General features: G+C 49.4%; 12 protein-coding genes across 12 annotated transcripts; 6 read left to right on the plus strand and 6 right to left on the minus strand.

Annotated features, from left to right (window-relative positions):
• Positions 1-35: 35 nt before the first annotated feature.
• Positions 36-1,153, minus strand: ABOM_010590 (kinetochore subunit FTA4 family protein; the record flags this gene model as incomplete). Its single annotated transcript, XM_022537718.1, has 3 exons — positions 36-697; positions 809-1,040; positions 1,127-1,153. Coding segments are annotated over 3 exons (921 nt in total), but the record flags the coding sequence as incomplete, so codon positions are not given.
• Positions 1,154-2,418: 1,265 nt separating this feature from the next.
• Positions 2,419-3,324, minus strand: ABOM_010591 (uncharacterized protein; the record flags this gene model as incomplete). Its single annotated transcript, XM_022537719.1, has 1 exon — positions 2,419-3,324. One exon carries the CDS (start codon positions 3,322-3,324, stop codon positions 2,419-2,421), a length of 906 nt encoding a protein of 301 aa, XP_022384090.1.
• Positions 3,325-5,351: 2,027 nt separating this feature from the next.
• ABOM_010592 (uncharacterized protein) lies at positions 5,352-6,370 on the plus strand (the record flags this gene model as incomplete). Its single annotated transcript, XM_022537720.1, has 2 exons — positions 5,352-5,785; positions 5,863-6,370. The coding sequence occupies 2 exons, from the start codon at positions 5,352-5,354 to the stop codon at positions 6,368-6,370; spliced, it is 942 nt and encodes a 313-aa protein (XP_022384091.1).
• Positions 6,371-7,451: 1,081 nt separating this feature from the next.
• On the plus strand, positions 7,452-8,894 carry ABOM_010593 (aspartate ammonia-lyase; the record flags this gene model as incomplete). The annotated part of the gene is made up of 1 exon (XM_022537721.1): positions 7,452-8,894. One exon carries the CDS (start codon positions 7,452-7,454, stop codon positions 8,892-8,894), a length of 1,443 nt encoding a protein of 480 aa, XP_022384092.1.
• A 670-nt stretch (positions 8,895-9,564) lies between these two features.
• On the minus strand, positions 9,565-11,480 carry ABOM_010594 (uncharacterized protein; the record flags this gene model as incomplete). Its single annotated transcript, XM_022537722.1, has 9 exons — positions 9,565-10,371; positions 10,436-10,478; positions 10,532-10,671; positions 10,728-10,761; positions 10,817-10,875; positions 10,935-11,022; positions 11,072-11,097; positions 11,150-11,219; positions 11,275-11,480. 9 exons carry the CDS (start codon positions 11,478-11,480, stop codon positions 9,565-9,567), a joined length of 1,473 nt encoding a protein of 490 aa, XP_022384093.1.
• Positions 11,481-12,045: 565 nt separating this feature from the next.
• On the plus strand, positions 12,046-14,431 carry ABOM_010595 (Zn(II)2Cys6 transcription factor; the record flags this gene model as incomplete). The annotated part of the gene is made up of 7 exons (XM_022537723.1): positions 12,046-12,115; positions 12,172-12,303; positions 12,357-12,761; positions 12,809-13,206; positions 13,261-13,791; positions 13,838-14,009; positions 14,085-14,431. The coding sequence occupies 7 exons, from the start codon at positions 12,046-12,048 to the stop codon at positions 14,429-14,431; spliced, it is 2,055 nt and encodes a 684-aa protein (XP_022384094.1).
• Positions 14,432-14,833: 402 nt separating this feature from the next.
• On the plus strand, positions 14,834-16,586 carry ABOM_010596 (uncharacterized protein; the record flags this gene model as incomplete). The annotated part of the gene is made up of 6 exons (XM_022537724.1): positions 14,834-14,902; positions 14,965-15,123; positions 15,186-15,489; positions 15,550-16,223; positions 16,297-16,379; positions 16,430-16,586. The coding sequence occupies 6 exons, from the start codon at positions 14,834-14,836 to the stop codon at positions 16,584-16,586; spliced, it is 1,446 nt and encodes a 481-aa protein (XP_022384095.1).
• A 433-nt stretch (positions 16,587-17,019) lies between these two features.
• On the minus strand, positions 17,020-18,185 carry ABOM_010597 (fumarylacetoacetate hydrolase family protein; the record flags this gene model as incomplete). Its single annotated transcript, XM_022537725.1, has 4 exons — positions 17,020-17,126; positions 17,246-17,615; positions 17,686-17,822; positions 17,909-18,185. The coding sequence occupies 4 exons, from the start codon at positions 18,183-18,185 to the stop codon at positions 17,020-17,022; spliced, it is 891 nt and encodes a 296-aa protein (XP_022384096.1).
• Positions 18,186-18,568: 383 nt separating this feature from the next.
• Positions 18,569-21,040, minus strand: ABOM_010598 (putative C6 transcription factor; the record flags this gene model as incomplete). The annotated part of the gene is made up of 8 exons (XM_022537726.1): positions 18,569-18,846; positions 18,924-19,411; positions 19,475-19,624; positions 19,681-19,873; positions 19,934-20,434; positions 20,484-20,725; positions 20,778-20,878; positions 20,939-21,040. 8 exons carry the CDS (start codon positions 21,038-21,040, stop codon positions 18,569-18,571), a joined length of 2,055 nt encoding a protein of 684 aa, XP_022384088.1.
• A 436-nt stretch (positions 21,041-21,476) lies between these two features.
• On the minus strand, positions 21,477-22,586 carry ABOM_010599 (cupin domain-containing protein; the record flags this gene model as incomplete). The annotated part of the gene is made up of 3 exons (XM_022537727.1): positions 21,477-21,766; positions 21,846-22,280; positions 22,337-22,586. 3 exons carry the CDS (start codon positions 22,584-22,586, stop codon positions 21,477-21,479), a joined length of 975 nt encoding a protein of 324 aa, XP_022384081.1.
• A 323-nt stretch (positions 22,587-22,909) lies between these two features.
• ABOM_010600 (putative salicylate hydroxylase) lies at positions 22,910-24,579 on the plus strand (the record flags this gene model as incomplete). Its single annotated transcript, XM_022537728.1, has 7 exons — positions 22,910-22,912; positions 22,968-23,159; positions 23,217-23,571; positions 23,633-23,789; positions 23,847-24,002; positions 24,060-24,199; positions 24,254-24,579. The coding sequence occupies 7 exons, from the start codon at positions 22,910-22,912 to the stop codon at positions 24,577-24,579; spliced, it is 1,329 nt and encodes a 442-aa protein (XP_022384073.1).
• Positions 24,580-25,479: 900 nt separating this feature from the next.
• Positions 25,480-27,237, plus strand: ABOM_010601 (carotenoid oxygenase family protein; the record flags this gene model as incomplete). The annotated part of the gene is made up of 5 exons (XM_022537729.1): positions 25,480-25,665; positions 25,716-25,839; positions 25,916-26,292; positions 26,348-26,485; positions 26,551-27,237. The coding sequence occupies 5 exons, from the start codon at positions 25,480-25,482 to the stop codon at positions 27,235-27,237; spliced, it is 1,512 nt and encodes a 503-aa protein (XP_022384074.1).
• Between the last annotated feature and the right edge of the window lie 178 nt (positions 27,238-27,415).

A 27,415-nucleotide genomic window follows, 5' to 3' on the forward strand; every position in this document is an offset into this window, starting at 1 on the left:
TATGTTTTATCAATGTTCAATCACACTCCTCACCCATTCATATCGAGGAGGGCTTCCAGCTTTTGGTCCGAGTCCAACCGATACGAAGTCGGATCCTCCTGGCTATCACCGCGCTTCTTGCTATGTTGGATGCGACCTCCTACCCGTGCAACAAGCATCCTCATCTTCTCCAATTCCTGCACTAGTTCGCCATCCCGAGTAATAAGGTTCGGCTGGATATTCTGCTGCGGTTCCTGAAACGGTTCCAAAAGGCGCTGTAACCGGCGCAACTGTTCCAGACGCCGTCGTCGCTGCTGTCGCTGGTTATCAAGAGTGACCAAGCGTTCTCGTAACTTCTGATACCTGTAACCGCCTCCTGTCAGCCGGATGAAACCCAAATTACCACATTGTAACCCAACCTGAGACGTTCCTCCTCGCTTGCGGACTGGTCCTCGAGTTCCACAGGGAGCTGCGTAAGGTTTCTGATACGTGTCAGTCGAATGACTCTTGCGGTCGGGAGAAATGGAGTTCAAGAGAGTTGCGACGCACAAGTGGTTGGACAAATCGACCGTCTTCTCAATACCTCTCTCGAATGAGTTCTGGTCGCGTATCGCGTCGTTCACCGACGTCCAGTAGAGGCTGGCGATTTGCTGTGCGACATGTTGGATCGCTTGGGAGGAGTACACAATGCGATTATGCTGCTTCAATGCGCTGTTTACTACAACCCAGTCAGCGAGGAACAAAGACGGCTAGAATAGTGTAGAGCCCCCGGCGCAGTCAATAGCATAGGACCACCAACGTAGCCAAGTAAGTATTTCACGAACCGTACATTTTTGTAGGACATCTCCGACCACCTTATCGCTCAGGTCATCCTCCTCCGAGGCGGCGGTATAGCTTCTCCAATCCTCGGGTGCCTGGAGGCTTTCAGACAGGATACGCACCTGCGCCCGGATGAAGGAGGATTTCAGTTCGGAAATGGTACGCGTTGAGTCCATTTCCCCATTGCCCCATCGCGCCAACCTGTCTGTCGCAGTCGCGATCGCTCTGACGCTAATGATGTGCTATCGATAACAGGTCACGTGTCGATCCTGCTAGGTAAGGGGGTTGTATGTGGAAGGCGTAATCTCAATACCGTTACTATTCTTACACACGGAGTATTCCCCCTTGCCTTCATGGGCGGCTGTTGACAGACCACAAAAGTGGGCAAGTAGAAGGCTGCCGTTGATGTGAAAGCCGTGGAAACATAAAAAACAATGCCTGCTCCGAAATTGACAGTGATAAGTGGTTTTACGCACTAATTGAATGCGAACAGCCAAGGGGTTTGTATAGGAGTCTGGCCATTCTGAAAATGTGCCGATATCCTTCCTCGCTATGACTAGGATTAGGTGAAGTAGCAATTTAATACGTGTTTTTCAAAAAGATAAAATGGGTTCCCCCACGCCCCTATTTTGGATGTCTTATACCGACAGCGCAGGCGAAACAAAAACATCGAACAGCATAAGTATGGTAGTGGCCTCCCGGTGCTGCGTGGGCTTGCTGCCCTATTCAGCCTTCAGCGCACTCTAGGCCCCTGTTCAACCACCCAACTACTATACACACCCGAGCTAGAAAGAAGTCACATTTGGCGCAAAATATGAACAGTGAGCGCTCCCCATACCTAAACCTAAACATCTAGACATGATAAAAACTATTGATATATTTTGTCACTAAACCGATATATAGTTAAACTATACATTTATGGCTTATGAGTAATTGGATAATATGGCAGCGAAAAATATGTCAATATTTGATTAGCCAGTTAATTTAGCCGACTATGAAAATACTAAAATACTCGTCTGATTCCATTGTGTATACTAGTAGTTGACTTGTTCTATTACAGAGCAACCTAGATCCTGATTGGTATGTTTCTCTTGACCCTTTATCTCCATCTTGTATTACCACATGGCTAGAGCTGGACTTGATGAGAGCCAATTTGAATTACATTAGAAAGGGAACACTGTTGGAACAGTAAGTCTGGTATCTTAATGGAGTATGGGGACTATATCATACAAGAGGTCCTATAATTTCTACTTCACAAGAGATGTAGATATATTGACATAGGCATAGGCATATTCTTCATACATATTGTGATACGGTACATCAACAAACAATGATCCAATACTTAGGAGCATTAATACTATACAACAAAAGTATGCCTTCTGCACAGGAACTGAGGGGTAAACAAAGCCATATCGGCATATAGAGCTCGTCTTAGCTTCACCATAGGCCATTCGCCATAGGCTACTAGACTCCAGCACCACGGTGAGGTGCGAGCTCATCGCTGGAGGCCTGATCGATGGGACACAGGCACCCGGATTATAAATCAACGGGATTTGAGGAACAAGAGGTTTGATCCTCGAAGATCTCCACGCGATGGGACAAACATGGGTCTTCAAGGGGCTACAGAAGTAGCAGGGCGAGGATGATTCGAGCAAAATGCTCCATCTCTCGTGTCGCACAGATGTTCCAGGGGCCGTACCTGTGCATGTAGGCAAATCCAGCATGCACGATACTCCCGGGGCCTCCATTGAGATAGCGTAACCATCCTTGGTTGTACTGGAAGACCGAGATATAAATATCGGTTCCATCCTGCGACACAAGAACTCGCTTATCATTTCCTGGTACGCCCGGGTCCTGCTTCACCCATGCCACCATCTGTGCCACCTCCTGCATATCAACAGCTGGGGTATGATCATCCCGCCGCGATCGTTTACACTCAATGAGTGCCAAAATCTGACGACTGAAAGTATCCTCCAGCTGACCATCAGTATATGCAACGAACTGTCTTTTGCGCCGTCGCGTGCTAAAGTCTGCCGTCAGCTTGTTTCTATCAGCCGTCCATTGGCGTCCAGACTGAGGAACCAACTCCGCAATAGCTTGTAAAAAGGAAACGATGGAAGTGTTGACACTTGCTTCGGTACTTTCGTCCTGAAGCTCGTTCCGAATTACTTGCTGTTGCTGGATAGCTGGAACCCTGAACAGTCTGTCGTTCCCTCCCCAGGCTGCACTCCAAGTTCCCCGAATCTGCCTGGTGGTGAGATTTAAGATATAATCCCTAAATGCCACACCACTCAGGAGTTGATTGACTTGCACCATTAGAGGTGCTATGCCAAGGGTCTGGATATTGAGCTGCTGTGGGGGAACAATGGACGGTAGGATGGTCCTGAAGAGTAGAAACTGCTTATAGCTGACCCTAGACGCGGACTGCAATTTCAAGTTCATCCACAGGGATTGATTCTTTACCTTGTAGTTCCGAGCGGTTTCTTTCCACTCCCTTTCGGTCTCGGGCAATACGCCATTCGCCATTGTGAGAGTGGGAGCTAGCGTGATCAAGAGGAATGTTATCAAAAGTTAAGATGGGATGTGGGATGCAGTGTTACTTGGTAGGACGAGAATCAAAGAAGAAGAAGAAGAGGAGGAGGAGGAGGAGGAGGAGGAGGAGGACTGGAGTCACTGGACATCTCAAGAACCAGCTCATGCCCCCCCATCTCCTATCCCAAACAAAGTGAATGAATGCACTTTGTGTTAGTCTCTCTTTTCCAGGTATATACTCAGTAATAACGGATGTTTCTTTAGAGGCCCCGATCTTCTACAGCAATCACTATACGACTTTTGTTATCATGTCGAGTATACTTCGAGTGGAAGAGACTCGCCTGTGATTGGTGCGTTGATCTCGAAAGTTGGTTCAAAATCATTGCTGCTTCTGCCCGGGCCAATATGAACCGTCTCCTATCTATATATAACTATACAAACGCATTGAGGGGATGGGAGAGATTCACCCAGAAGACAAGAGAACCCAGATTCAAGATGCCAGGTAAGGAAGGAAGTGAACTCGGAAAGGAGAGAAATTCCATCCTAGAATCAAAAGGATGGCTGGGGAGGCGAAGATCAGTGAATAATGCAGCAGTAGAGCTTTGTTTTTGTAACCTAGGTGACCCTGTTGCTTGGTTCTGTTACAAGCCCCCAAGTTCTCTTGATTTTCTTTTTTACCTTTTCTTCTCACCACAACCTGCTTCCACTTCATAACGGCATAGCCAAAGGAACTCAGTGTTCTAGCTTACCAGCAACAAACTCATTTTAATAGCCTCCTGCCCCCCCCCCCCCCGCCCCTTCTTTTTTTGTTTTTGCTATGTCTGGTGATCTCCAGCAGAGCAGGTGGGCTGACAGCCCGGCCATTGCAGCAGCCGCTGGAGCGGGTGAAGACCCCAACCGCGGTGGTCGGCGTGGCCGAGATGGCAAGAAACCCCCAACTGACCGCGTAGTATGCCCCACAGATAAAGCTATTTTGTATGGAATCTACTGACAATTACAACGCTGCCAAAAGGGAGCCCTGGGTCTGCAGAAACGGATGCGGTACCCATCATCCGGGTAAAGTCTGCCCAGTGGTCGAACTTGGTCAGCGAATGTGGGCTGCCGTTGAGCAACTCCGGGCAACCTAGGTAAGAAAGCACATGAAATACAATTTGTCACTTGAATAAGACTAACGTTGAACACAGAGTACTATCATGGCGGATGTTCTGTCCACGCCCCCTTCCTCCTCTTCCGCCGCTGTCAACTCCCGCGGTGCTTCGGCTCCTGCGCGTCGACGTAATCGTCGTCGTGGTGGTGGCGCGAATACGCCCACACCCGGTGGTTCTAGCATCCACCCTCTGCCCGCGGCCGCCGATGGAAACAATACCTTGGCTGGAAACCGGAGCGAGGAAGCCGGAACACAGCTCAATCACCGGCAGAGACGTTCCCGTGCTCGGGCACAGGACTGGCGAGCTCGGAGGGAGGAGCAGCGGCAGCATATCTCGGCTGAAGCTACCCAGATGGACACCGAGACGGGCACGGCCCCCCCAACCGGCGAGAGTCAGCTGGATAACAGCAGTGCTTCCAGCGCTGTTCCCGAAACTGACGCGTAGGTAATATCAGTTTGATATAATGTTCATATCTTGATTCTGGATTTGTGCAATGTATTAGATACATACTATACATACCCCTAGCAAGTGTAATTAAAGACACAATTGTATGGTTGATACTTCACCATCGTTGGCTATCTCAGTAATGGGGGAGGAAGCTTCCTGAAAAGTTAATACTTTGGTTGTGACCAAATTCTCGTCTTAACATCATGATGGCTAAAGAGGTTGAGAGATTTGCCGTCATTGTGATCCCCATCACATGATTGTGGCCTTTCTTCTATTCCTCCTCTTTTCTTTTCCTCCCCATTTACCCGTCCACCATCCACCAACCACCATCCACCGTCCACCGTCCACCACCCACAACTGACAGGCGACCGCAAGCCTCCAACTACTTACTTCCTCAATCCTTAACTATTCTTTCTGCTTTTCATAATGGCAGGGAATGTGACACGCGAGCAAGTGAGATGGCTATACGAGGTCGTTACTGGAGGAAAGGAGAAGCCCTTCATCTCAAGTGAGCCCGGTTCAGAAGGAGATGTTGCAGCATCGTTTCTTTCAGGACTTGGGATTACTCTAGTTCCTTGGGAAATCGAAACGAGCTCTGTGGATTCTCCTTCAGTAACACCGGCCCCGTTTACCCCATTGTCTCTTTCGATAACACACAGCTACCGTCCCGAAAACGATATTCCATTCACCGACTACATCCCACCGGAATATAGGAGCAATACCGAGGACGACTGGTGGTGGTCCGCTCAAAGCTGTTCTGGTAATACGGTCCGATTCTTCCATAAGTGGGCTCTTGCAAGTCGAAGGCTTCCGCGCCGGCATACAAACTTATTGGATTTCTGCGGAGTACACCGCGTAAGGTAAGTACGATGCATTTTGATTTACTGTCCGATAATTGGCTTTTGAGATTCAATCATTGATGTATTGCAATTTCTAGGTTCCCTAATCCTTTCTTGCGTTGCTGCCCAAGAATGGGATTCTGTCCACCGATTGGAGGTCGCTGGGACATCTGCTTTTTCATTGAATATGAGAAGCAAAATGCCCCATCACTTCCCCATATTGCTGTGGGGGCTTCCCAGCCAGTGGAGGCTAGAGAAAACTTCATTCTATATGGGGAGCTTGCCGTAATTCTTGCTGTTATGAAAGGCCGTGCCAGCCAGCCAAAAGCAGAGAGTGAGGAGGAAATGGAGAATATACATGATATGCAAAGACAAGAGCTTGAGGAAGCTTGCTGGAACAGCCCAGCCTTCCCAAACGAGCAGAATTTTCCGCTTCTTCTCTTTTCCTTCGTGGGCCCACAGCATGCAAGGATACTCTGTGCTTCCATGGACCAGACGCAGCTAATAGTTCGGATGTCGAAGCTTTATAGCTTCGAGAGAAAGGAAGAAGCCCCACTTGAACTGTTCACGTCCTGGCTTTTTTCGCGCTCCGTAGTGAATACTTAACTGTGTTTTAGCGTCAGTTCGGTGGAGTCTGAAACCCCGGTCGACCATCCCAGCAGAAACTGGTGCATGTGTCGAATCGACCAGGCCTCCAGCGATGTGCCCGCACCTCACATTAGTGCTGAAGTCTAGTAATATGGGCAAATGACCTTTGGTGAATCTAATAACAGCTCTGCATCTCTATTTAGCGGGTTTAGATTCTCGAACAGGCCGGTGTGAAATGGCCACGTTCCCTCTGAATACTAGTACTACACTTGCTTTCTATTAGTTGGGGCTAAATCTAACACACGAATTATGATTCAATATAGCGACGACTTCCAAATACGCTTCCATGATAGAATCAAGTTTACTATATAAGTAAAGTAAGAGCGATGGTGTATAGACTTGATGCTGGTCACATTAGAATATAGCTCTTATAGTATAAATTCCACTTAGGGCAGCCGATACACACGTGACTCACAAGCTCTATCAAACCTTTGTGGGGCACAGTTCATTCGGCCGCTACGGAGGGTTGATCGGTTGGGTTTGAAATAGCCAATAATATTGTCCACATTGGCCGTAGCGGCCGATGTCATCAAGTATGGACACCTAACGGAAGGGTCATCTTCATCCACCTGGAGAGTTTCCATCTACAGATGAAAAGTCCTTTGGAATTATAGTCCCATTGCGGATTGGAAGGTACACACCTGAAGATGGACTCGGCCATGGTATTTCTTGTCAAACCTCCACACCTACGTACGGACCTTTATTGCGACCTGATCCGAGGGAGCCCGATTCTCCGTGTATATATATTACTATTCACGCCTTCATTGCTCCTGTAACATCTGCCTTATTTCAATTTTTTAACATTGCAGTGACAATCTAGACTCCCTTTTCACCAATCAAGTTGTTTGCCGGCACTTACCCGGCGAGCTGATACCCCGGGAAACCTCCTTGAATACCTTCGTCTGGCCCTGGAACCTGAACTCCTGCCCCAGTGCACTGTGACGTAACGATCTAGCAAGGTCCGCAGACCTATATTTTCCGACAAGCACCAAGGAAATTATCAGATCCATATTGTGTTTTTCATTGTATAGTTGTGACAATGCACGTCACAGATGATATACAGAAGCCTCTGGCGAATACAAGAGTCGAGAAAGATAGTCTTGGCCAGGTAGAGCTGCCAAGTTCGGTACTCTATGGCATCAACACCTACCGGTCGCTTGAGAATTTCTCGCTCTCTGGTCGACCTATCACAACATGGCCGGAGTTCATCTATGCATTCGCCACAATAAAGCAAGCGGCAGCCCGTGCAAACGGCGAAATAGGTGACCTGACAGCAGAGCAGGCAGATGCGATTTACGCGGCCTGTGAGGAAATCAAACTCGGCAAACACAATGCACATCTTGTTGTTGATATGCTGGAAGGCTCGGGTGGCACCTCAACAAACATGAATATGAACGAGGTGATTGCGAATATTGTTGCAAAGCGCTCTGGTCGAGCGCTCTCTGATTACAGCTTTATCCATCCGAATGATCATGTCAACTTGGGGCAGTCCACTAATGATGTGGTCCCTACTGCCATGAAGTTGGCCGTGTACCATGCAATGGCAGAGGCTCTGCTCACCCTCCGTCAGCTAGCTGACGCATTCTCGACGAAGCGTGAGGAGTATAGCTCGCTTCTTCGTCTCGGTAGGACCTGTCTTCAAGATGCGCAGCCGATGACCCTCGGCCAAGCATTTGGAGGTTATGAGGCGGCCGTCCGGCGACATGCAGACCAGCTTGACACAATTCGCAGACAGTTTCTGACAGTTCCCCTAGGAGGAACAGCCATTGGAACAGGCTTTGGGTCCTCGCCAGGGTATAAAGCTGCTGTATTCCGGCATATGTCCCTATTATTCGACGCAAAGATACAGCCGAGCAACAACGCATTTGACGGTATGCAAAACATGGACACCTGTGCCCGTCTTTCAGGGGAGTTGCGAAACACCGCCAACACTTTATGGAAGATCGCCAACGACCTTATCATCTTATCCTCTGGTCCCAGCGGTGGCATTAACGAGGTCACTCTGCCTTCCGTCCAGGCCGGATCCTCAATCATGCCCGGAAAAGTCAACCCAGTCATCCCCATCGCGGTCTGCCAGGTTGCTTTTGCCATCGCCGGTAACGATACCGCAGTTGCAATGGGATGCCAGCAAGGCATGCTCGAGATCAATCACTTTGAGCTGCTTGTGTGTGACCGTCTCCTTGACAGCATCCGTTTACTCGCTGGCGCTGCCGGGACTTTCAGTCGTCGGTGCATCGAAGGGATAACTGCAAATGAAGATGTCTCGCGTAAGCATTTACGTGCATCTAGCGCGTTGGCTACTGCACTGGTGCCGACTCTCGGCTATGCGCAGACTTCGACCATCGTCCGTGCGGCCCTCGCAGAAAAAAGGCCTTTCCTGGATGTCGTGGTTGAGAAAGGGCTACTCACGGAAGACGAGATCATGTCAGCTATTGAACTCTCCGTCCATCAGGACAATATTTCAACGCAGAGGAAGAAATGACGCGAGCAGAGTGTTTCCGACTCTGTAATACCCAGTGGGCAGATGGTTCCAAGACGGACTAGACGTACACCGTAGCTTCCACGGTTGAATTGTGAGGATGAGGGGATAGACAATTTTAGATGAATGGCATTCAGGTGAAGACGGATCTATATTAGACTTGACTATGTGGACTAGTGAGAATGTGCTTTCAATTGCAAATGAATACAAATTAACAGTGTGAGCTTCAAAGTGGTTGCTGTATGAGGGCCTCGTCGCCAGCTAGGTGTGGTATAAAATGGACGATATCTCTATTCGCCAGATCATATACATTTTGAACAAATGATATTATGAATCCAAGGTCTAGATTATGGAATGAGTCTCCATAAATCACCATGACTCGGCGTACACCATGTGGCGCTTTACTTTCGCCATAGATGTATAGGGAAGCGGATTAGCGAGTCATAACCATGGTTAAAAACATAGAGATCAGTGGTAGAAACTTGGCTGACTAAATGAATCACTTCTCAAGTTTTCAAATACTATATAATTATAGCCTCTTCTTAGATAGGAATGCTTTACATCGATTGAGTCATGTTGTGTTACTAGCTGATAATACATTCTAAGATGTATAGCTATGTACTGGAATAACCACATATCCCAGAAAATGTTTCCCACCCTCTTGCTAGCAACATTATACGAGGTAGCGGAAGCCTCCAACGGTCCCCTCTTCGGCATCCCTTCTGTCCAGTTGTTTATTGATTCTCTGTAGAAGGAGTCGGAAAATAGTGGCGGTGAATATCGAAAGCAATGAAGTGCCTGCGTTCACGCTCATAGCAAGAACAAAACGAGGGGCATCACTGTCCGGATAGAGATAGGGGGTATATATAGATGAACAATTTGCAACTGCATTTGCAAATGCGAGTGCAGCAGCCCTTTTTGATGATGGTTTTGGAATCGTATTTGCGACCCAGGAGATACCAATAATGAATGCCGTATAAACACCCGGCAGCATGATCATCATCGCAAAGTATCTGGCACCGAGGTTGGTAGTAGCTGCTGAGATGATGAATCCAGCAATGGAAATCCACAGTGGTAAGGAGAAATGGAGATATCGTTCTCCGGTTCGGTCCGCATTTCGGGAAACAGTCATAGCGACAATGCAAGACAGTATATACGGCGGTACTGTTAGTAGGAGTGTATGAATGCGACCTTTACCCAAGCTCTCGACCACCGTGGGAAAGAAGCTGTTGATTGTGCCGCTGGAAACAGCGCCGAAGTTGAGAATCACGAGAAGCCAGGTCTTCCAATCAACCATGCAGTCTTTAAAACCCTTGAGTAAGCTTAGATCTTCCTCGCAATCCCAATCTTCCTGTCCAATATCCCTTGCTAGCCGCCAAATTGCGAGCTCCTTCTCTTGTTGGGACAGGCCTTTTGTATTGTGGGGGAAGTTTGGTAAAACAAAGAAAGCGGCGAGGGCAATAACCACTGTGATTGACCCCTATAATGGTGGAGGATCAGGTGCTGGCCGGAAACAGTAGAAGGACTCTCGCAGAAACACGTACCTCGATGATGAATATCCATCTCCATGCGAGGAGCCCTTTCACTCTAGTTTATTATTAGTCTGCAGCAATGGCGTTGAATTTGGGACCTCAACCCACCCATCCATGCCGTCATTAATACCGGCAGCAATAAGACCGGAGAATGCACCGGAGAGAAGAGACCCACAGTAGAGAATGGCAGTACGCAAGGAAAGTTCTTCCCGAGTATACCAAGCACTCAATGTTGCCATGCACCCTGGCTAGCACGGCGTTAGCTAACATTCGCATAAGTACAGTCTGAGAGCATAGGACTGACAAAGTATGCTGCTTCAACGAAACCGAGGATAAATCTGGAAGGGCTATGTTAGCCCACCGTGGATAACAATTTTCCGAACGGTGCTTTACCGGCAGGCCAGAAGGCCACCATAATTTTGAACCGCACCAGTAACCCCACATAAAATTCCCTTAATTGAATGATTATGAGACATGTTCATTTGAATAAACCTTTGTGTCTTCAACTCACCCATACTACCATACACGTTGGAAGATAAAGTGCAGGCTTTCCGATTTTGTTCAAGAATAGGTTTGACGGTACTTGCATGAGAATATAACTGTGATCATCAATATGGGGACTTACTTCTCCAAACGGTTCTAACATACCCGACAAAGAGAATGCTAACGCAAGTCTTAAGCAATTTAGTCATGAACCCATTTTAACCTTATGAACGGTATAAATACCTGAAATTGAACGGATGTCAGATTGAGTTCCTCTGTGATGCCACTTAACTTGGCCGCTGCGATCGCATTTCTGGCAGAAGTATTAGCGCACTGCCGCCCCATGAATGAAGATAAATGAAAAGCACCTGTCCAAATAATTCATGATATAAATCAAGACCAGCATTGGCATGAGCCGAAGGTCAAGCTTTCTGACCAAGGCCTTTTCTACCGCTATTCTCTCATCATCTGTTGTGTCCTGAAGCGTAGGAGGCAACCGAATTGAAACGGTTGAGCCCCGTTCAAGTTTGTCCTCTGGGGTCATCTCGGGTTGCTCCTTCTTATCATCGGCCATCATGAAAAGTACTCAAAACAAGATTGATTAACGCCCCGAATGGCGAGAAGTACGCTGCACATTAATACCTTTTCTCCTATCTCAAAGAAAGCCGTCATCTGCCCCTCTGCTCTCCAATCTCCAGGACGCACCTCCTCGCTCGGCTTCAGTACTTGCCCTTGGTCAAAGCTAAAGGCATCTTAGATAGGGTTTCCCCGCATCATTGGTTAAGGTTCAGACCAATTGTTAATTGCCGCGTTCGGCCGCTACGGCTGCGTTAGTTCTTATCAAAGGCGATAAACAAAATCCTACACTCTCAGCAGCGGGATCAGATTGATCTTTGGCGCCTATCGCCGTAGTGGCCGACGTTGGATAGACTGTGCGCCGTCCCAAGAGACATAGCGATATGAAACATTTGGTGATACTGAGGGAGGAGTCAGCCGTAGTCTCCGAAAACTGCGGGGTGCTTAACATGCTCATGCGACTTTTAGCGAAGCCACAAAGGGTATGAGGAGACAAGAGAAGTTCGATTGATGATAATCATCAAGTCTCGACACCGTCTAGAACAAGTGCTGTGTAATTCAATATGTCACAATTCTCTGATTCTGTTGTAGGGGAGCGAATGTTCTGGGTTAAGATGCTTTTATCCAGCTTCGGTTAGAAGTAAATTGAACGGAGTTGCCACCTCACCTGACCAACCTTAGCGCGGGAGTCGGAGAAGAGTTCAACTTCTCTGTTCTCCTTCCAAACCCTTTGCTCAACATTTGGGATATGCCTCGATTCAAAGGAAGATCTGCCCGCGCCTGCTTTTACTGTCGCAGCCAGAAAGTGAAATGTAGTGGTGGTAAGCATGGTTTCTGCGATTCGTAATCATCACCCTGACCGATTGAGGATCAGAACAGCCGTGTGTAAAGTGCGTTTCGAGCCGGAAAACATGCGTTTTCCCGTCCCAGGAACGACTCACAACTGTTCCTGAGAACTATTTACGCCGGCTAGAGAGCGAAATCGTACGGCTACGGCAGCCTAGTCGTGACGGCCAGAGAGCCGTGACTCACACCAGCTACCAGCCCACAACCCCATACAGCGATGGGTCGCAGGAACAGATACTGCCAGAGCGATTAGTTGAGAACTCAACAACCGAACATTTTGTACGCAAGCTCAAAGGCGTGTATTCCAACCCTATCCAAGAGGTAGCCGGGGTACCCCCTTTTCCAACGACATCGACCCCTTCCGTAAGCGAGCTCAACGCCCAATCCACGGCGTCGAGCTACACCTACATTCCTCTGGAACATGACAATAGCCGTATGTAGAGTCACGACCGTCACTTTCGACCTTCCTAACCTCCATAGGACCGAAGGTGCTCGTTAAACTTCCACCGTACTCTTACGCCCTCTATCTTCTGGGTCAGTTCGAGTCCTTTATGGGATGTGATTATCACTGGTATCAAAAGAAACGCTTTCGCACTCGAATAGATGATCTGTACGATCCGTCACGGTCGCAGGAAATAGAAAAAACATGGCTTTGCTGTGTTTCTGTAGTCCTGGCCCTGGGAGAGTCATATAATGACATTGTTTCTCCAGCCTTTCTGATTGACAGCAGAACCGGGCTCTCCACCAATAATGCTGATACAATAGACTCTGAACGAGTAACTCCACCGGGGATTGAACTCTTCAAGCAAGGGTTGCTCCTTCTACCACCATCTTACGAGGAGCCCACAGTAGAGCAGGTTGAGGCGCTCAATCTCATTGTAAGTATGATGCTGAAAGGGGAGTATAGTCGCATTGAATCTGATTTATGATAGACATTCTACTGTTACTCTCTCAATCGACGCAAAACAGCTTATACATACGCTGGGACAGCTCTCCGGTTGGCCAAGCTCCTCGGACTTTCAAAGCCGCAGCCAGCAATGAGTCCATTGGAGCAGGAACATCGCAAACGCGTATGGTGGACGACGATCTGCATGGATGTAACAACTTGCATAGAGTTATCCTTGGAGCCCGCTTGTGTATTCAAAGAGGACAGCATCGGATTTCCGGATAATTCTCAATTATCCGAGGAGGACGTCGAAGAATTCTCAGATCCTCAGTATCTTACCGCACAAGTAAAGCTTTGTCGTATCAAATACCAAATTATCAAGACGGTTTCTGAACTCCGTTTCGGAAATGCCGTCGAAGCACAAGCACTTATTGGGCCATGTCTACAAGCTTTGAATCATTGGAGCCTGGAGTTCTCGCCACGTTTGGAGTTTACCGAAGAGGGAGGTTTCTTGGACAAAACTCTGGCTTTCCCGCCAATGCGGACCGTCGCTTCCCTGCTTCTTCGCTATAATCAGGTAAGTAGGGCCATTCCAGATCGACAACGTGATGCTGATGGGTTAGTGTTTTATCCTTCTCCTTCGCCCGTTGTTGTTGAAACAGCTCCATAACCTCGTCCATGGACAAGAAGACTTCATGACTTGCAATGATGTTGTAAGCCTCAATACACAGTGCTTGCAAGCCGCAACACATAGCACTTCAATTATATTTGCCCTGTCGAAATGCCATAAAATTGGTATGTTTCTTCGTCTCATAAATTATCTCAGGTATCCACTTTCGAACTTATTTCGGTATGCTAATATCTTCACAGCGAAATTCGGATTTTGGGAGTCCCTGCACATCTTTTCCAGCCTCACCGTACATGTGATCTCCAGCTGCCTCATGGAGAAGCGGCCCAATGCTTTTGCTGCTGCCCGGACCAGTGCTTTGTATAGTCCGGTGAGGAGTTTACTTGGGGAAATGGCTCGACTGGGCAATGCAGCGTCGAAGGATCATGAGAAGATGATCCACGAAATTGAAGATCTATTCACAGATATTCCTCCCAGTACAGGCCTGACTGATGGGGTGGAGGATATTGTCGAATGGCCGGAATATCTGAACGCTGAAAATATGACCTTTGCTCTCGATGAGACACTTCCTCCATTTTCTTGGTCGTGAACGCAAACCTCATAGAACCAACGCGTTCAACAACTCATCGGTGTAAACAAAGGTTCTTCAGCTACTGGCTGCGACACGTTATCGAATGTTTGGAAACTGTCAATTTTCTTCTCTTATTTGTAAAGTAATTGTATACCTCAGGGTCAGTCTAACAGATTAGATTCTTGTTTTTGTGATGAAAAATGTCCGGAATACACATGATGGTACGGTGCATCCCACACACCGTCCAAGTACTCCGGGGATGCCCCGGGGCCGAACGGCCGAGGTCCAGTATCTGGTTGCTTGTAGCCACCAAACCTTTCCGGTCTCTCCCCGGTCCGTGGATGCAGTTGCGGTATAATTTCCAGAGCGTTCAAGTATGAGAAATGTTGGGTCTCCACATTGGATGATTAATCAATCATTATGGAGAATTGCATCTCACCCTCGACAACAAGCCCGGCCCTCGCGGTGTCTATCATTCTATCTGGTGCAGTACGTCCAGCTTACTCAGAGACTTCGCAAGACGCTCACCTCTAACCACCCGGGCCCTGAAGATTGCGACATGGACTCTGTACTGCCTCTTATTCTCGCCTTTACGGGCCTTTCCCGGTCCTCTGCTAGCTAGAGTTTCTCCTCTGTGGATAATCCTGCAATGCAGACGGGGTCGGAGGTCGCAGGCTGTCTCCGACTTACATGAGCAATACGGAGACTTTGTTCGTATTGCACCAAACCACATCTCAATTGCGAACCCAGCGGCCGTGCAACAAATCTACAGCCACCAGTCAGGGTTCTTGAAGGGACCATTTTATCAAGATATGCTTTGCTCCGTCGGCCGCAACTGCCATACCAAGCTGACATTGAGAGCGTTCTACCCTTCCATCAGGTCGAGCCAGTGCTGTTCAATACTAGGAACCCCCAAGTCCATCAGCGCAAGAAGAAGATTGTCAGCCCTGCGTTCTCGGCAAAACGCTTGCAGGACTTTGAGCCATACATGATGAAGAACATGCAGAAACTCATAAAGTCTATTGATCAGCGACTGCAGACATCTGAGAGGATCACCCTGGATTTTAACGTATATGGTTAGTTGTCGTACATTTGTCTGGCGTGTACCTGGGAAACAGGGCTAACCCTTTACACAGCAAATTTCCTTGCTTTCGACGTCATTGGTATGCCCCCTGTTCCCTTTCCTTTAGTCAACACCTCGCTCATCGGCCCAGGTGACTTCGCGTTTGGTGAATCGTTCAGTTTCCTCGATCGTGGGGAGGACTACTTGAACCTCATAGAGGCAGTTGATGCACGCGGTGAAGTCCTCAATGCCCTCGGCCACATTCCCCAATCCCTGAGATCCTTGGTCAAACGACTACCTCTAGACACCTTCTGGTCGCAGGGACTACGCGGCACACGAGCTCTCGCCGCAATTGGAACAAAGGCCTACTTCAACCGACGCAACCAAGTCAAGTCCCGAAAAGACCTGCTCAGCTTTCTCTTCAAAGCCAACGATCCCGAAACAGGCGAGGCCCTCGGCGAGAAAGAGATCATCGCCGAGTCGATTTCATTCATTGTCGGAGGCAGCGACACAACCAGTACAAGCATGGTAAATGTCGTCGATATCGTGTCACGCTCTGAGCTGACCCAGCGGCACCTCCAAGAGGAGCTGGATGGCGCTTTCCCCGGCGAGATGTCAGAGGACTGGGTGGCGGATTTTCGGACCGTCGAGAGCCTTCCTGTTCTGAATGCCATTGTCCGGGAGACTATGCGGTTTCGGCCGACGAGTGCCACTGGCCTCGAGCGGGTTACACCTAAGGGTGGGAAGGTAGTGGCGGGGAGGCTTTTGCCTGAGGGCGTACGTTATAATAACGCCCCGCTAAAGCACAAGACACTACGAGCGCTGGCTTGACGAGGGCGCCTCGACGCTATTGGAGTCCTTCGTCCCGTTCTCCATTGGGCCCCGTGCATGTATCGGTCGAAAGTGAGTGTCTCTAGTCGTTATAAAATGAAGTTTGATTAACCCTCTGGTAGCTTCGCATGGATGGAGATACTCAAAACCCTGGCAACGCTGTTCAAGCTCTACCAGCTGGAGCGTATATCTGTTGGTGACACTATGCTCCGAGAGGGGTTCTTCGTGAAGACTAGGGAGTGCGAGGTTGTACTTAGAAGAAGAGTGTCTAGAGCGTAGTGTGTAGGGGATTCTGAAAAGGGGCCAGGTATTTGTAGCCTCAATAGTTCAAGGGCCTTAGTAGTCAGCAGCAGCTCAGATACATATGAATCCATACCACTTCTCTCACTCTTTAGGTCAAAGTCAGCATTCAATTTTGGCCGTTACCTCTATCTTTAGTATGAAAAGTGCCGGATCTTAGAATCAAATGACGGTAAAAAGGGGGCTCACACTTAGTACGCATCCATATGATAAAGGCATACCACTGTAACTATATCTGAAAAGTTTGGAGCCAGTCGATGCTTTCCTACTGTGCAAATACTAGTTGAGGATAGTCCCCAGCATCTAACCGACCACGGCACGGCGATGCATTCAACGAACTTAGAATATGTCTTGCGATCATTCTATATCATTCAGCCAACTCTCTATCTGCTTTATCTACGACTAAGTAAGCTCAAGCAAATTCAACGCTATTCCTCAACGTCCCAATCCCAGAAACCCAAACCTCCATCTGCGTCCCAGGGACCAAATACCGCGGCGGTTGCAGCCCGGCACCAACACCTGGACGAATGATACATTAGCCTTACTCTATCACAATGACAGGGTCTTGGTCTGCAACTGGCATGCCGCGGAGAGAGAAAAATAAAAGAAAAAGAAAAAAGAAAAACCGACGAACTCACCTCCAGGCGTGCCCGTCATAATGACGCTCCCCTTCTGCAGCGTAGTGCCCTGCGATAGATAGGAAACCAGGTACGCACAGTCGAACAGCAAGTCCGCTACGCCTTCATCCTGTCTCACCTCTCCATCAATGGTAGTGCGAAGCTGCAATATGCCGGGATCGGGGATTTCCGAGCGAGCGACGAGACAGGGGCCCAGGGGCGCGTAGGTGTCGAAGCCCTTCGAGAACCCCCACTGCGGGACGCGGCCGGCGAGCGCAGGGTCTCGCTGGAGCTTTCTCGACGAGATGTCGTTGCCCACTGTGTAAGCTGCGACGTAGTCGAGGGCTTTGTCGATGGGAATGTCTTTTGCGTCTTGGCCGATTACCATGCACTGCACATACGTGAGTGAATTGAAGTTAATGTGGTTAAGAACGGAGAAAGAGCTGTAAACTTGGCCATACCAGCTCGCCTTCGTAGTCTGCCTGCTCGTCCTGTGCTATTTTGGGAATCGTCACGGGAGCCCCGTGGTCGTGGACGGTTGTGCTGGGCTTGAAGAAGATGAAGGGGAATGGCGGTGGGGTCCGGCCAGCTTCGCGGACTTCTTTCAGTCAGCTCTGGGAGACTTTGATCCCGTATATGTTAAGGGGCAAAGGTACATGGGGGAGGGATGTGGAGGAAACATACTGTGCTTCGCATAGTTCAGCCCGACACATCGCAAGATCGGGATATCTTCCGCTGCCAATGGGCCTAGCAGTGTCTGCACAACGGCCACCTCGTCAGTCAGGTAGGTCTTGCCTGTTGTATCGTAGATATCGTCTCCGGATAGAATGCGGACTTGGACTTGGTCGGCTTCGGTGATGAAACCCAAGTCGACGTCGCGGTTGACCAGAGGCTCGCCGCGAAGGATCCGTCCGTCGGTGGCTTTGAAGCGGATGAGGCGTTTCCACGCAAGTTTAGGCATGGTGGCTTCTAGTTCAGTGAAAGGTAGTAGATCAATGGCCGTGCAGCTTCTGCGTGGACGGAAACTTGGGGGTAGCAAGTGGGGGCAATTTGATATACAAAATGGCTCGGGGAGAGAACGGATGAGCGGAGCAGCGCCCCGAATGGTGTAATATCTAATCGTTTAATACGGATTTACGTTATAAATTTAAGACCACAGGAGTGCTACTTTGTACTAGCTGACAGCCGCTTGTTCCTAGCCTTCAGCCCGTGGTAAACGACGTGAAAATGTCGCCATCCACCATGAATTCTCCAAATTCCATCCCTAATGGAGAGATATCAATGTCTGCGGTCGAAGGGATAGCGAAGCTCATAGATGGCACAACCGCGGCGCCCGAACTGAGCTCATCGATGCCTATTCCCGTTGGTTAGATGGACCTCGGAATGTACGGCAATCAAGATAGCTAACTCACTGTAGAGGCCCGAACTACTTATGAGTCTTTCCAGATAAAGTCGACAGCGGTCTACCATGCGGTTGCCAGTATCCAGTTTAAGTAAGGCTGCGACTGCACGGAAAGGGTGCTTCTTAACTTTATCTACGACTCCGCTCGCCAGCTGGCCTGACACGCTCCCTTCGCGACCGACTGTGAGAATACCGAGGATAACTAGTGCAGCGTTGAAGCCTGGGCAGCCACCAGTTAGTAGCCTGTGGATCAATAGACATGTCCACCGGGGATGCATCTGAAAGGTACCGACATACTATAATAGAGTGAGAACCACCACGCCCCCAGTAGATTGGGCCGCTTGTCCGACCGATGAACAATGTCGTATACAAGATCAATAATCTGTATAGTCGAATCAGCGCAGATTTGCAAACTGCTCAGGCCGAGCTGGTGAAGAAGCTGCAATTGTTGGGGGTCGGGCTGCGATCCGCCACAGGCGTCGAGAAAGTGTACGAGGATCGGCCGGTGTAGAAGCAGGCGGTAGTTTGCGTATCGCAGTGTTAGGATAATACGAAATTTCAGAGCGGCAAAGTCGTAGTCCGAGGCAGCGACCTTATGCGCCTCTTCTACTCCGTCGCCATTGATCAACCGCAGGGAGTCAGGAAGCTGTCTTTCCCACGAGAATAACTCCTGCTCTAGGGAGAAAACATGTGCGACAGCCTCACTAATCGGCAATGGGGGATCACATCCTAGGTTTTGGCCATACAGTAAATCAATGGCCTTACAGATCTGATTATACAGGGTTCTTGCTTTGTATTAGAGCGGTACACTGGAAGTGGGATGAGGGGGGACTGCAATGGCGGCCTACATAGTTGAGTTGTATAGCACTAAGCTGAGGGAGGATGTCTTTTCGTCCACAACCCTGGACGAATCAAACATGACATCGCTGGCTGGCAGTTTGAGTTTGACATAGCTGTTTGGAATGGCAGCTGGGCGGCCAAACGTCATGCTCAAAGTCCTAAGGAAGAAGTCGGTGGTTAGCTGGTAGGGGTAGTAAGGGATGGATCGGTATACCTGTCAAGCATGACACAGCCAAACCAAGTACGTAGCCTCGTCTCCTGTTCTAGACGGGGGAAAGCGCGAGAAGCATCTTTAGAGTGCAGCCCCAGCTGAAATGCCGCTTTTACCGCGAGACCATGCACTGTCCATGCCTGGACCGATTTCTGAGTCCCTTGCAGATATTGGCCCATAAGAAGAAGATACTGAACTGAATGACCGCGATAACTTAGTCCGCTGGGTTCTATCTTTCTATAGAATAAGTACGTACCAACTTCTAGGGTCGTCCCACGCAAGATTTCTTTCCCACATAGACTCAGGCTCCGTTGATAGAAGATATCAGATTCGTCTATTCTCACATTTGCGGGTGCACCACCCGGGGTAGTGGTAATCACAGCCATAGCTAGGACCATGTTTAAAAGGCCGAGCCATGTCCTGCGTACTTTTGTGTTATCACGTAGCATGGCATCGTATGTTTCAAGAAAGGTTTCAGGGTGTATGTATGGGAAAAGAAGCCCTGTGTCAGTGAAGTACTGAGTGATTAGTCTCTTTGTCTCGGAGGTGGCCGGTAGTGTGAAGACATTATTCGTGCTTCTGTCGAATCTTACGCCGTCAGGCTGCCCTGGCGGTGATGGGGGGCGAGAAGCACTCACGAAGCCGCCGTCATAAGCTGTTGTGTCTAATGGCAGTACTGTAGAGCTTCCCTGCGGTGCCCCAGGTTGTCCAATGGATCTACATAGATGGCGTGTAAATGCAACATTGGATGAAGGCCCTGGTACCGTGAGCTAGGAAAGGGACGGCTGGGAGTGTTCTGCATTTACCAAAGAATCCAGAGTCTTCTTCCTCAGCTAGAGTTATGGCACCCATCGCATCCACGGAGTCTTCCGTGCCAGCGAGGTCTGGTATGGGGACATCTTGCCGTGCATTGTTGACAGGTCCGTCTGGATCCCGTGCCGGATTGCAGCACTGATTTACACGAGAAGACAGCCCGCTAAGTCCATCTTTGACCGTAGATAGGGACTCCTCCAGTTGGTTAAGGCGGGATTCAATGGCATGTAAATAGCTAATGCGCGGTCAGAAACTCGAGCCACGATAAGCTGAGGGGACAACGCAACTCCTTTTGCACAATGACATTAGAGGCAGAAGTTGGGGTTGTGTACACGCAGTCGAACCCCAGATGGGAGCACGAAGAGCACTTGGGTCGAGAACTATCGCACTGGGAAGCGAACAGTCAATCATCCGTCGCTCTCAACCGCGTCCAACGACCACAACATACTCGGGATTTTCGGATTCTACATGGATCGCAGGCTAGAGCGACCCTTCGGCGCTTGACCACCGGAGCCGGGTGTGGTACGTCCTCGTGATCAGGTGGCTCCATGTCGTTGCGAGTCTCAGGTTCTCGGGGGCGTTGAGGATCTGAAGGTTGAGGTGTCGGGTGGTGAGCGGGAAGGCCCGGGAATCATCGGGGAGAGACCGGAAAGGTAAACCGTCACCGCCTGCTGCTGAGAGGGTTTCTGCATCTTATTGAAGGTCATCTTCATATCGCTGGAGGAAGCGCTCGGCTTTTGAAGGCCAAATCGAAAAGTCGGTGATATGAGCAATCGCCAGATATGGGGCCATAAAATATATATAAACGGGTCGTGTTTTTGGGTTCATTTCTCTCGAACTTTGTAAATTCAGTTTCTGATAGAAACTCTCAAAGTAATGCATAGACTTGTTGAATAGATATATTGTGCACGCAAGTTTTCTTAACGTAGAAGTCAACTAAGTGGTATTCTAAGTACATCTCGTACTTTCACCCGAATGAGCAGTATTCATTCAGTTACAAGGCTTTCCACATTCATGCCCTTCGAGCGATAGAATCCCAGCGCTTCAATCATGGGCTTATCATCAAAGCGGTACAGGTAGGTAGTCTCGTCCGTTTCAGCAAAGTGCTGGTATCTATACCACGAGGGCACACAAAAAGTGTCCCCCTTCTGCCATTCAAACTTCTCTTCCCCGATGATAGAGTAGCCACTGCCAGCAACAACATGGTAAACTGCAGATGTCGTCTCGCGCCGCAGAGGAGAAGAACAACCTGCATTCAGCCTCTCCGCACAGCCGCCTAGTACTCGGCTTACTATAGACGGCAGGCAGGCACTTGTTAGAAGAGATCTGTAGCAGAATCTATCAAATGCACTCACCTTCTCGCTCCCCTGACCGTAGGTACCGCTTTGAAACCCAATCGCCCGGTACAGCATCTAATGTTGCTTTCATCACCTTCCAGGGGAAGACTATCGGTGACATACTGCTATCTACATCCTCCGCAGGGTAGCGTGACTCACTGAAATGCTCGACAAAGTGGACCGGGAAGTGGCGGAAGTTCGGAAGATCTAATCCATCCAACCAAATCATGGGCCCAGAGCCGTCCTTGCCATGGTCATGGTAGTTCCAGGTGGGGGTCAGGATCACATCGCCCTGTTGCATCTGAATGCGCCGGCCATGCACTGCAGTGAACCCACCCGTGCCTTCTATAATAAAGCGCATTGCAAACGCCGTGTGTCGGTGCGCTGGAGCTACCTCGTTCGGCATGACCAGTTGCAGTCCTGCATACAATGTGTCTGTCGTATATGGGGCATCTGATACAGGACTAAGCATATAGAGCTTGCGCAGATCTTAACCGAAACATAGTTACCTCTGGTTGGGTTGACCAGCATGAGCACCCGTCGTTCCGCCTGCTTTTCGGTGATCAGGTTCCCTGCGCGTAGGAGGTTTGGTCTGATGGCCTGATATTTCCATAGAAATGGAACAGCCACAGGGTTGGGACTTGGAGGGTTGAGGCGGGTCATTTGGGTCCAGAGAGGGAGTGTCTTGCTTCCTTCGAGATCCTTGAGCAGGCTCTCCGCCGAGTCGCCATTCTTTCCTTTTTCACTTGAATGCGCCATATCGAGGTAGCTAATAATATTCTGAATTGGACAGGTGTTGGTCTTAGCCACTTGGTGATCCGAAGCCCTTCAGACTTTTGTGTCTATATATCAACCCCGCTTGCTGTTGGAATATGGCTCGTAAGAGCTTCGGGGAGACATCGGAAACGTCGGCAGTGCGTCCCTACTACATAGCATATACCTGTTCTATGTTAAAGTAGTCCTCTCTATGATCGTGGGAAAGGAATAATCGTCGCACTCACACTCACCAATAGGAACAGATCAGGGGCCAGTATAGCCAATCCTTGATTATGCCTAGCTCGACGATACAGCCGTCCGCTCCCATGGTCAGTTTGCTTTCGCGGGCCTTGGAGAAGAGAAACATATTCTGAATATTGTTAGAGCACAACGTATCCTAGCAACTGCCTACACTTTCTCAACACATCGAGGGAAGAGAACGCCACTGCTCAAAGCACAACTAGCTTGAACATTATCGTTGTAGGTGCGGGTCTCGGTGGCCTAGCAACGGCCATAGCCCTCGCAACATATGGACATAAAGTGACGATCTACGAGCAAGCACCAGAGCTTGGAGAGGTACTTCTACCGGCCACTAACCCAGGGCTCAGTGCATGCTGCTGATACTCTGTGTAGGTCGGTGCGGGAATCCAGATCCCTTCTAACTCGGCCCGTCTGCTTCTGAAGCTAGGAGTGGGGCCGTACCTGGCGAAATGCGCATCTGAGCCAGAGAGCATATCGTTCCGCCGCTGGGAGAGCGGCGGGATCATTGGTTTCACTAAGCTGAAGCCTGATTTCCGAGAAAACTTTAGTGCACCGTACTACGTCGTTCACCGTGCCGATTTTCATTCTGCGCTAGTTCAGCGCGCGGTCGAGCTGGGTGTCTCCCTGAAACTCGGCGAAAAGGTCGGTGAGTATGAACCGTTGAAGCCGGGTATCCGCCTTGAGCGGGGGGTCTTCGTCACAGCGGACCTTGTGGTGGCGGCCGATGGTCAGTCTCCCTCCATATACCCCCTCCGATGCGAGCAACTCATGACGGTATGAAAATACAGGAATCAAGTCTATTGCTAGACCGTTGCTGGACGATCACTTGGACATGCCGCCTACAAATTTGGGTTTTGCTGCTTACCGCGCGACAGTAGATGTCGGCCTTCTCAGACAGGATCCCGATACAGCGTGGATACTTGAGAAGCCAGCTCTAAATATATGGTTAGTCAAATAATTAAGTCTGCAGTAAGCCTTGCTGATATGGTGTCCAACTCGCAGGATTGGCGACAAACGACACGTCATGACATACACAATTGGAGCAGGCAAGTCATTCAATATGGTCCTCTCTCATTGGGACCCAAGTGATCCAACAACCTGGGACCAGAGTTCTGCGTTGCAGGATATGCGACGTGAGTTTACGGGATGGGATCCACGGTATAGTGCCACATACCGGATTGAACTCTCGCAGAGTGATTGACTAAGCCCGTTCAGTTTAACGAAGATTATCGAACTCATTACGAAGACGGCCAAGTGGCCGCTGGTGAGTAGCACTCCCCTCTCCCGTTGGACCTTAGGCAAGGTCGTCCTCCTAGGAGATGCCGCCCATGCAATGCTCCCGTATATGTCGCAAGGTATGTACGAGGCACGGTCTGTTTCAATCTGTTTGTGACCTAACAACTCACCAGGTGCTGCCATGGCCGTGGAGGACGGTGTAGCTCTCGCGCGAGCCTTGTCGAGGATTTCACCCGGCACCACCATTGATGACGCCCTTGCGGTGTTTGAGAGAGTTCGCGCAAAAAGGACACGCCTGATGCAAGACGCGAGTCTGCTTAATGGACAGCTATGGCACTTCCCGGATGGGCCCCTCCAGCAAGCTCGCGATGAGGCGATGAAGCCGGAGACACAGGGGCGACCCCTTTCCCACAGTCCGAATCAGTGGAGCGATCCGGCGACGCAGATGTGGGCCTACGGGTATGATGCCGAAAAGGCGATAGACGAGGCGTTTGTGTAATTGTATGGGCTGGGCCAAGGACACCTGCCTTGCAGTCCCTCGATTGAAGGCGAGAACTAGCGACATCGACAATCAATATAGCTCTACCGTGGTCATTTTTGGGTGTTTATAGATTCAAAATAGCTTGGATACTTCAGAGAGCTAGATTGTAGTGATCTCTGAGGATCCACTTGAAACCAGTAGTCCACATTAGCGAGACATTTCGGACGCGCAATCGAGTATGATTATATGACTTATATCAGAGCGCAAAAATCTCCGGCCTCGGTCGCATGGACCTGTCGTCAATGTATCTTATAACTCCAGTATTCAAGATATTTGTCATGATGCCAGATGGGAACACACAAGGTGGGCGAGACGACCCCCGTGCCAAACCGGGGATTCGACGTCGCATCGCATCGTGGATTGCAAACTAACAACCGGTCCGAAACCATCGGCCATCCAGTGGTCTATCCATACCTACTCTGCTACTCTGAAAACCAATGACGCCTTAGACCCGAGGAAAGCTTGGAGTGGCTAAATGGATGTTAGTTACGATTCACCTGGAGCATTGATAGTGACGGGAACGGAAGCCCGATGTACCCCCGGGGCCGCTTAGTCAGTCGCCCTGCCCTAAGCTAGGACATCTTGCTCTTGAGTCTTCCCTCAGTTCCCGTCTCAAATGCCGGAGAAATGACCATCTCGCAGACTGTGATTGGTACCAATATACTTGTATCCCTCATGATTCATCTGTGTCGGCATGGAGGAAAAAGCTTGTTGTGAATATAAATAACAAACTTGAACCCATCATCTTCTTGCCAAACCCGCACCCTCTTGTTACTAAAACGCTAGTATCAAGTTCGCTTTATCATCTTCACATCTTCTCCTCTTTGTTCCTCTTACCGATTATCAAGCGCTTTTGCCATGTCGTCTAATAAGATCCAGCATTTCCCGGAGAAGCCTCAATTCTCAGGCTTCATGAAGCCCTGTCGTTTTGAAGGGGAGGCTCAGAACCTAGAAGTCTATGGCGACCTACCGAAGGACATCGATGGAACTTTCTTTCGGGTGATGCCTGATCCCCAGGCCTTCCCGTTCATTGAAAACGATCCAGTTGGTGATACCCACTCTGCAAAGATATGGCCCATTCTCACCATCAGCAGTGGTTCAATGGCGACGGCAATGTCAGTGCTTTCCGGATTAAGGATGGCAGAGTCTCCTGGCAGCAGCGATTCGTGCGGACTGAGAAGTTCGTCCGGGAAAGAGAAGCCCAGAAGGCCCTCGTCGGTAAGTACACAAGTTTAAACGGCATTTGGGTGCCCAATGGCAATATCTTGAGACATTTGACTGACATACTAAACAGGGAAGTACCGGAACAAGTTCACCGATGCCGTTCGCTTGAAGATCCGCAGCACAGCTAATACCAATATTGTCTTCTTTAATGGACAGCTGCTTGCCTTGAAGGAGGACTCCCCACCATATGCAATGGACCCACATACCTTGGACACCAAGGGTCTTTATAATTTTGAAGGACAACTACCAAGTGTTACGTTCACAGCCCATCCTAAGTTTGATCCGAAGACAGGCGAAATGGTATGTTTTGGATATGAGGCTAAGGGTGACGGTACTCCCGATATCTGCTACTATCAAGTTGGACGGGGTGGGAAATTCTCTGATATCTGCTGGCTGGTGGCGCCTGTGTGCGCGATGATTCATGATTTTGCGGTCACCGAGAATTGGGTGCGTGGAATGCAAAGAACCCTTGTGTTTGGCAAAGCTGACCTTGGTTACATAGGTACTGTTCCCACTTATCCCTCAACTCTGTGATATTGAGCGCATGAGGGCTGGAGGGGAGCACTGGCAGTGGAGTCCGGAAACTCCTCTCTATATTGGAATCATTCCTCGGCGTAACCCAAAGCCAGGCGATGTCAAGGTATTAGCGTCTGTGTTCTTCTCCCATTATAAAAAAAAAGAGACCCTCGCTTATAATACTCACAGTGGCTCCAATGGGATAATTGTTTTCCAGGGCACGCTCTCAATGCATACGAAAATGAGGACGGTCACGTTGTGCTTGACCTTGGTCTGAGTCGCCAAAATGTCTTCTTCTGGTGGCCCGATGGGAAGGGATTTGCCCCCGAGCCCAGCACGATTGCGTCCCAATTGAACCGATTCACCATTGATCCGCACTCAGATGTCGACAGACTCCCAGAACCCGAGGTCCTACACTCTGGCAACAGCGAATTCTACCGGATCGATGATCGTTTTAGCACACAGAAACATCAACACTGCTTCTTTGATCTGATGGATCCATCTCTAGGGACCGACTTCCAGGCTATCGAGCCTCGGCTTGGCGGTGGTTACCCGCTTTACAATGCCCTTGCACATCTTGATCTTCGGACGGGCAAGACTGAGGTATACTTCCCTGGAAGAAACCATTTGGTTCAAGAGCCTGTTTTCATTCCTAGGGCTGGGTCTGATGTGGAAGGAGACGGCTATCTGTTGGCATTGATCAACAACTACGATTCGATGAGTAGTGAGCTGCATCTTCTGGATTTGAGAGATTTCAAGAAGGCTCGCTCGACCATTAAATTGCCAGTCCGACTGCGCCAGGGTCTGCATGGTAACTGGGTAGACAGCGGTGACATGCTGCTGAGTCACGGACTTTCCGCTGGGATACAGGCTTGATAGTGTGGATGGAATGAGTAAACAGGCTCTCATTTGTACCTCTCATTTCCCGCATGTACTCTAGTATCTGTTCATCTTGCCAGTTCCATCACACTGTTATATATACTTTGAATGAGATATTTTACTTGGGTAGCGAATCACATTGTACGTTCATCTGGACAATTAAGGTCTTGTGTTT

Source organism: Aspergillus bombycis, assembly GCF_001792695.1.
Source record: "Aspergillus bombycis strain NRRL26010 chromosome Unknown contig00147, whole genome shotgun sequence".
NCBI classification, from domain to species: domain Eukaryota; kingdom Fungi; phylum Ascomycota; class Eurotiomycetes; order Eurotiales; family Aspergillaceae; genus Aspergillus; species Aspergillus bombycis.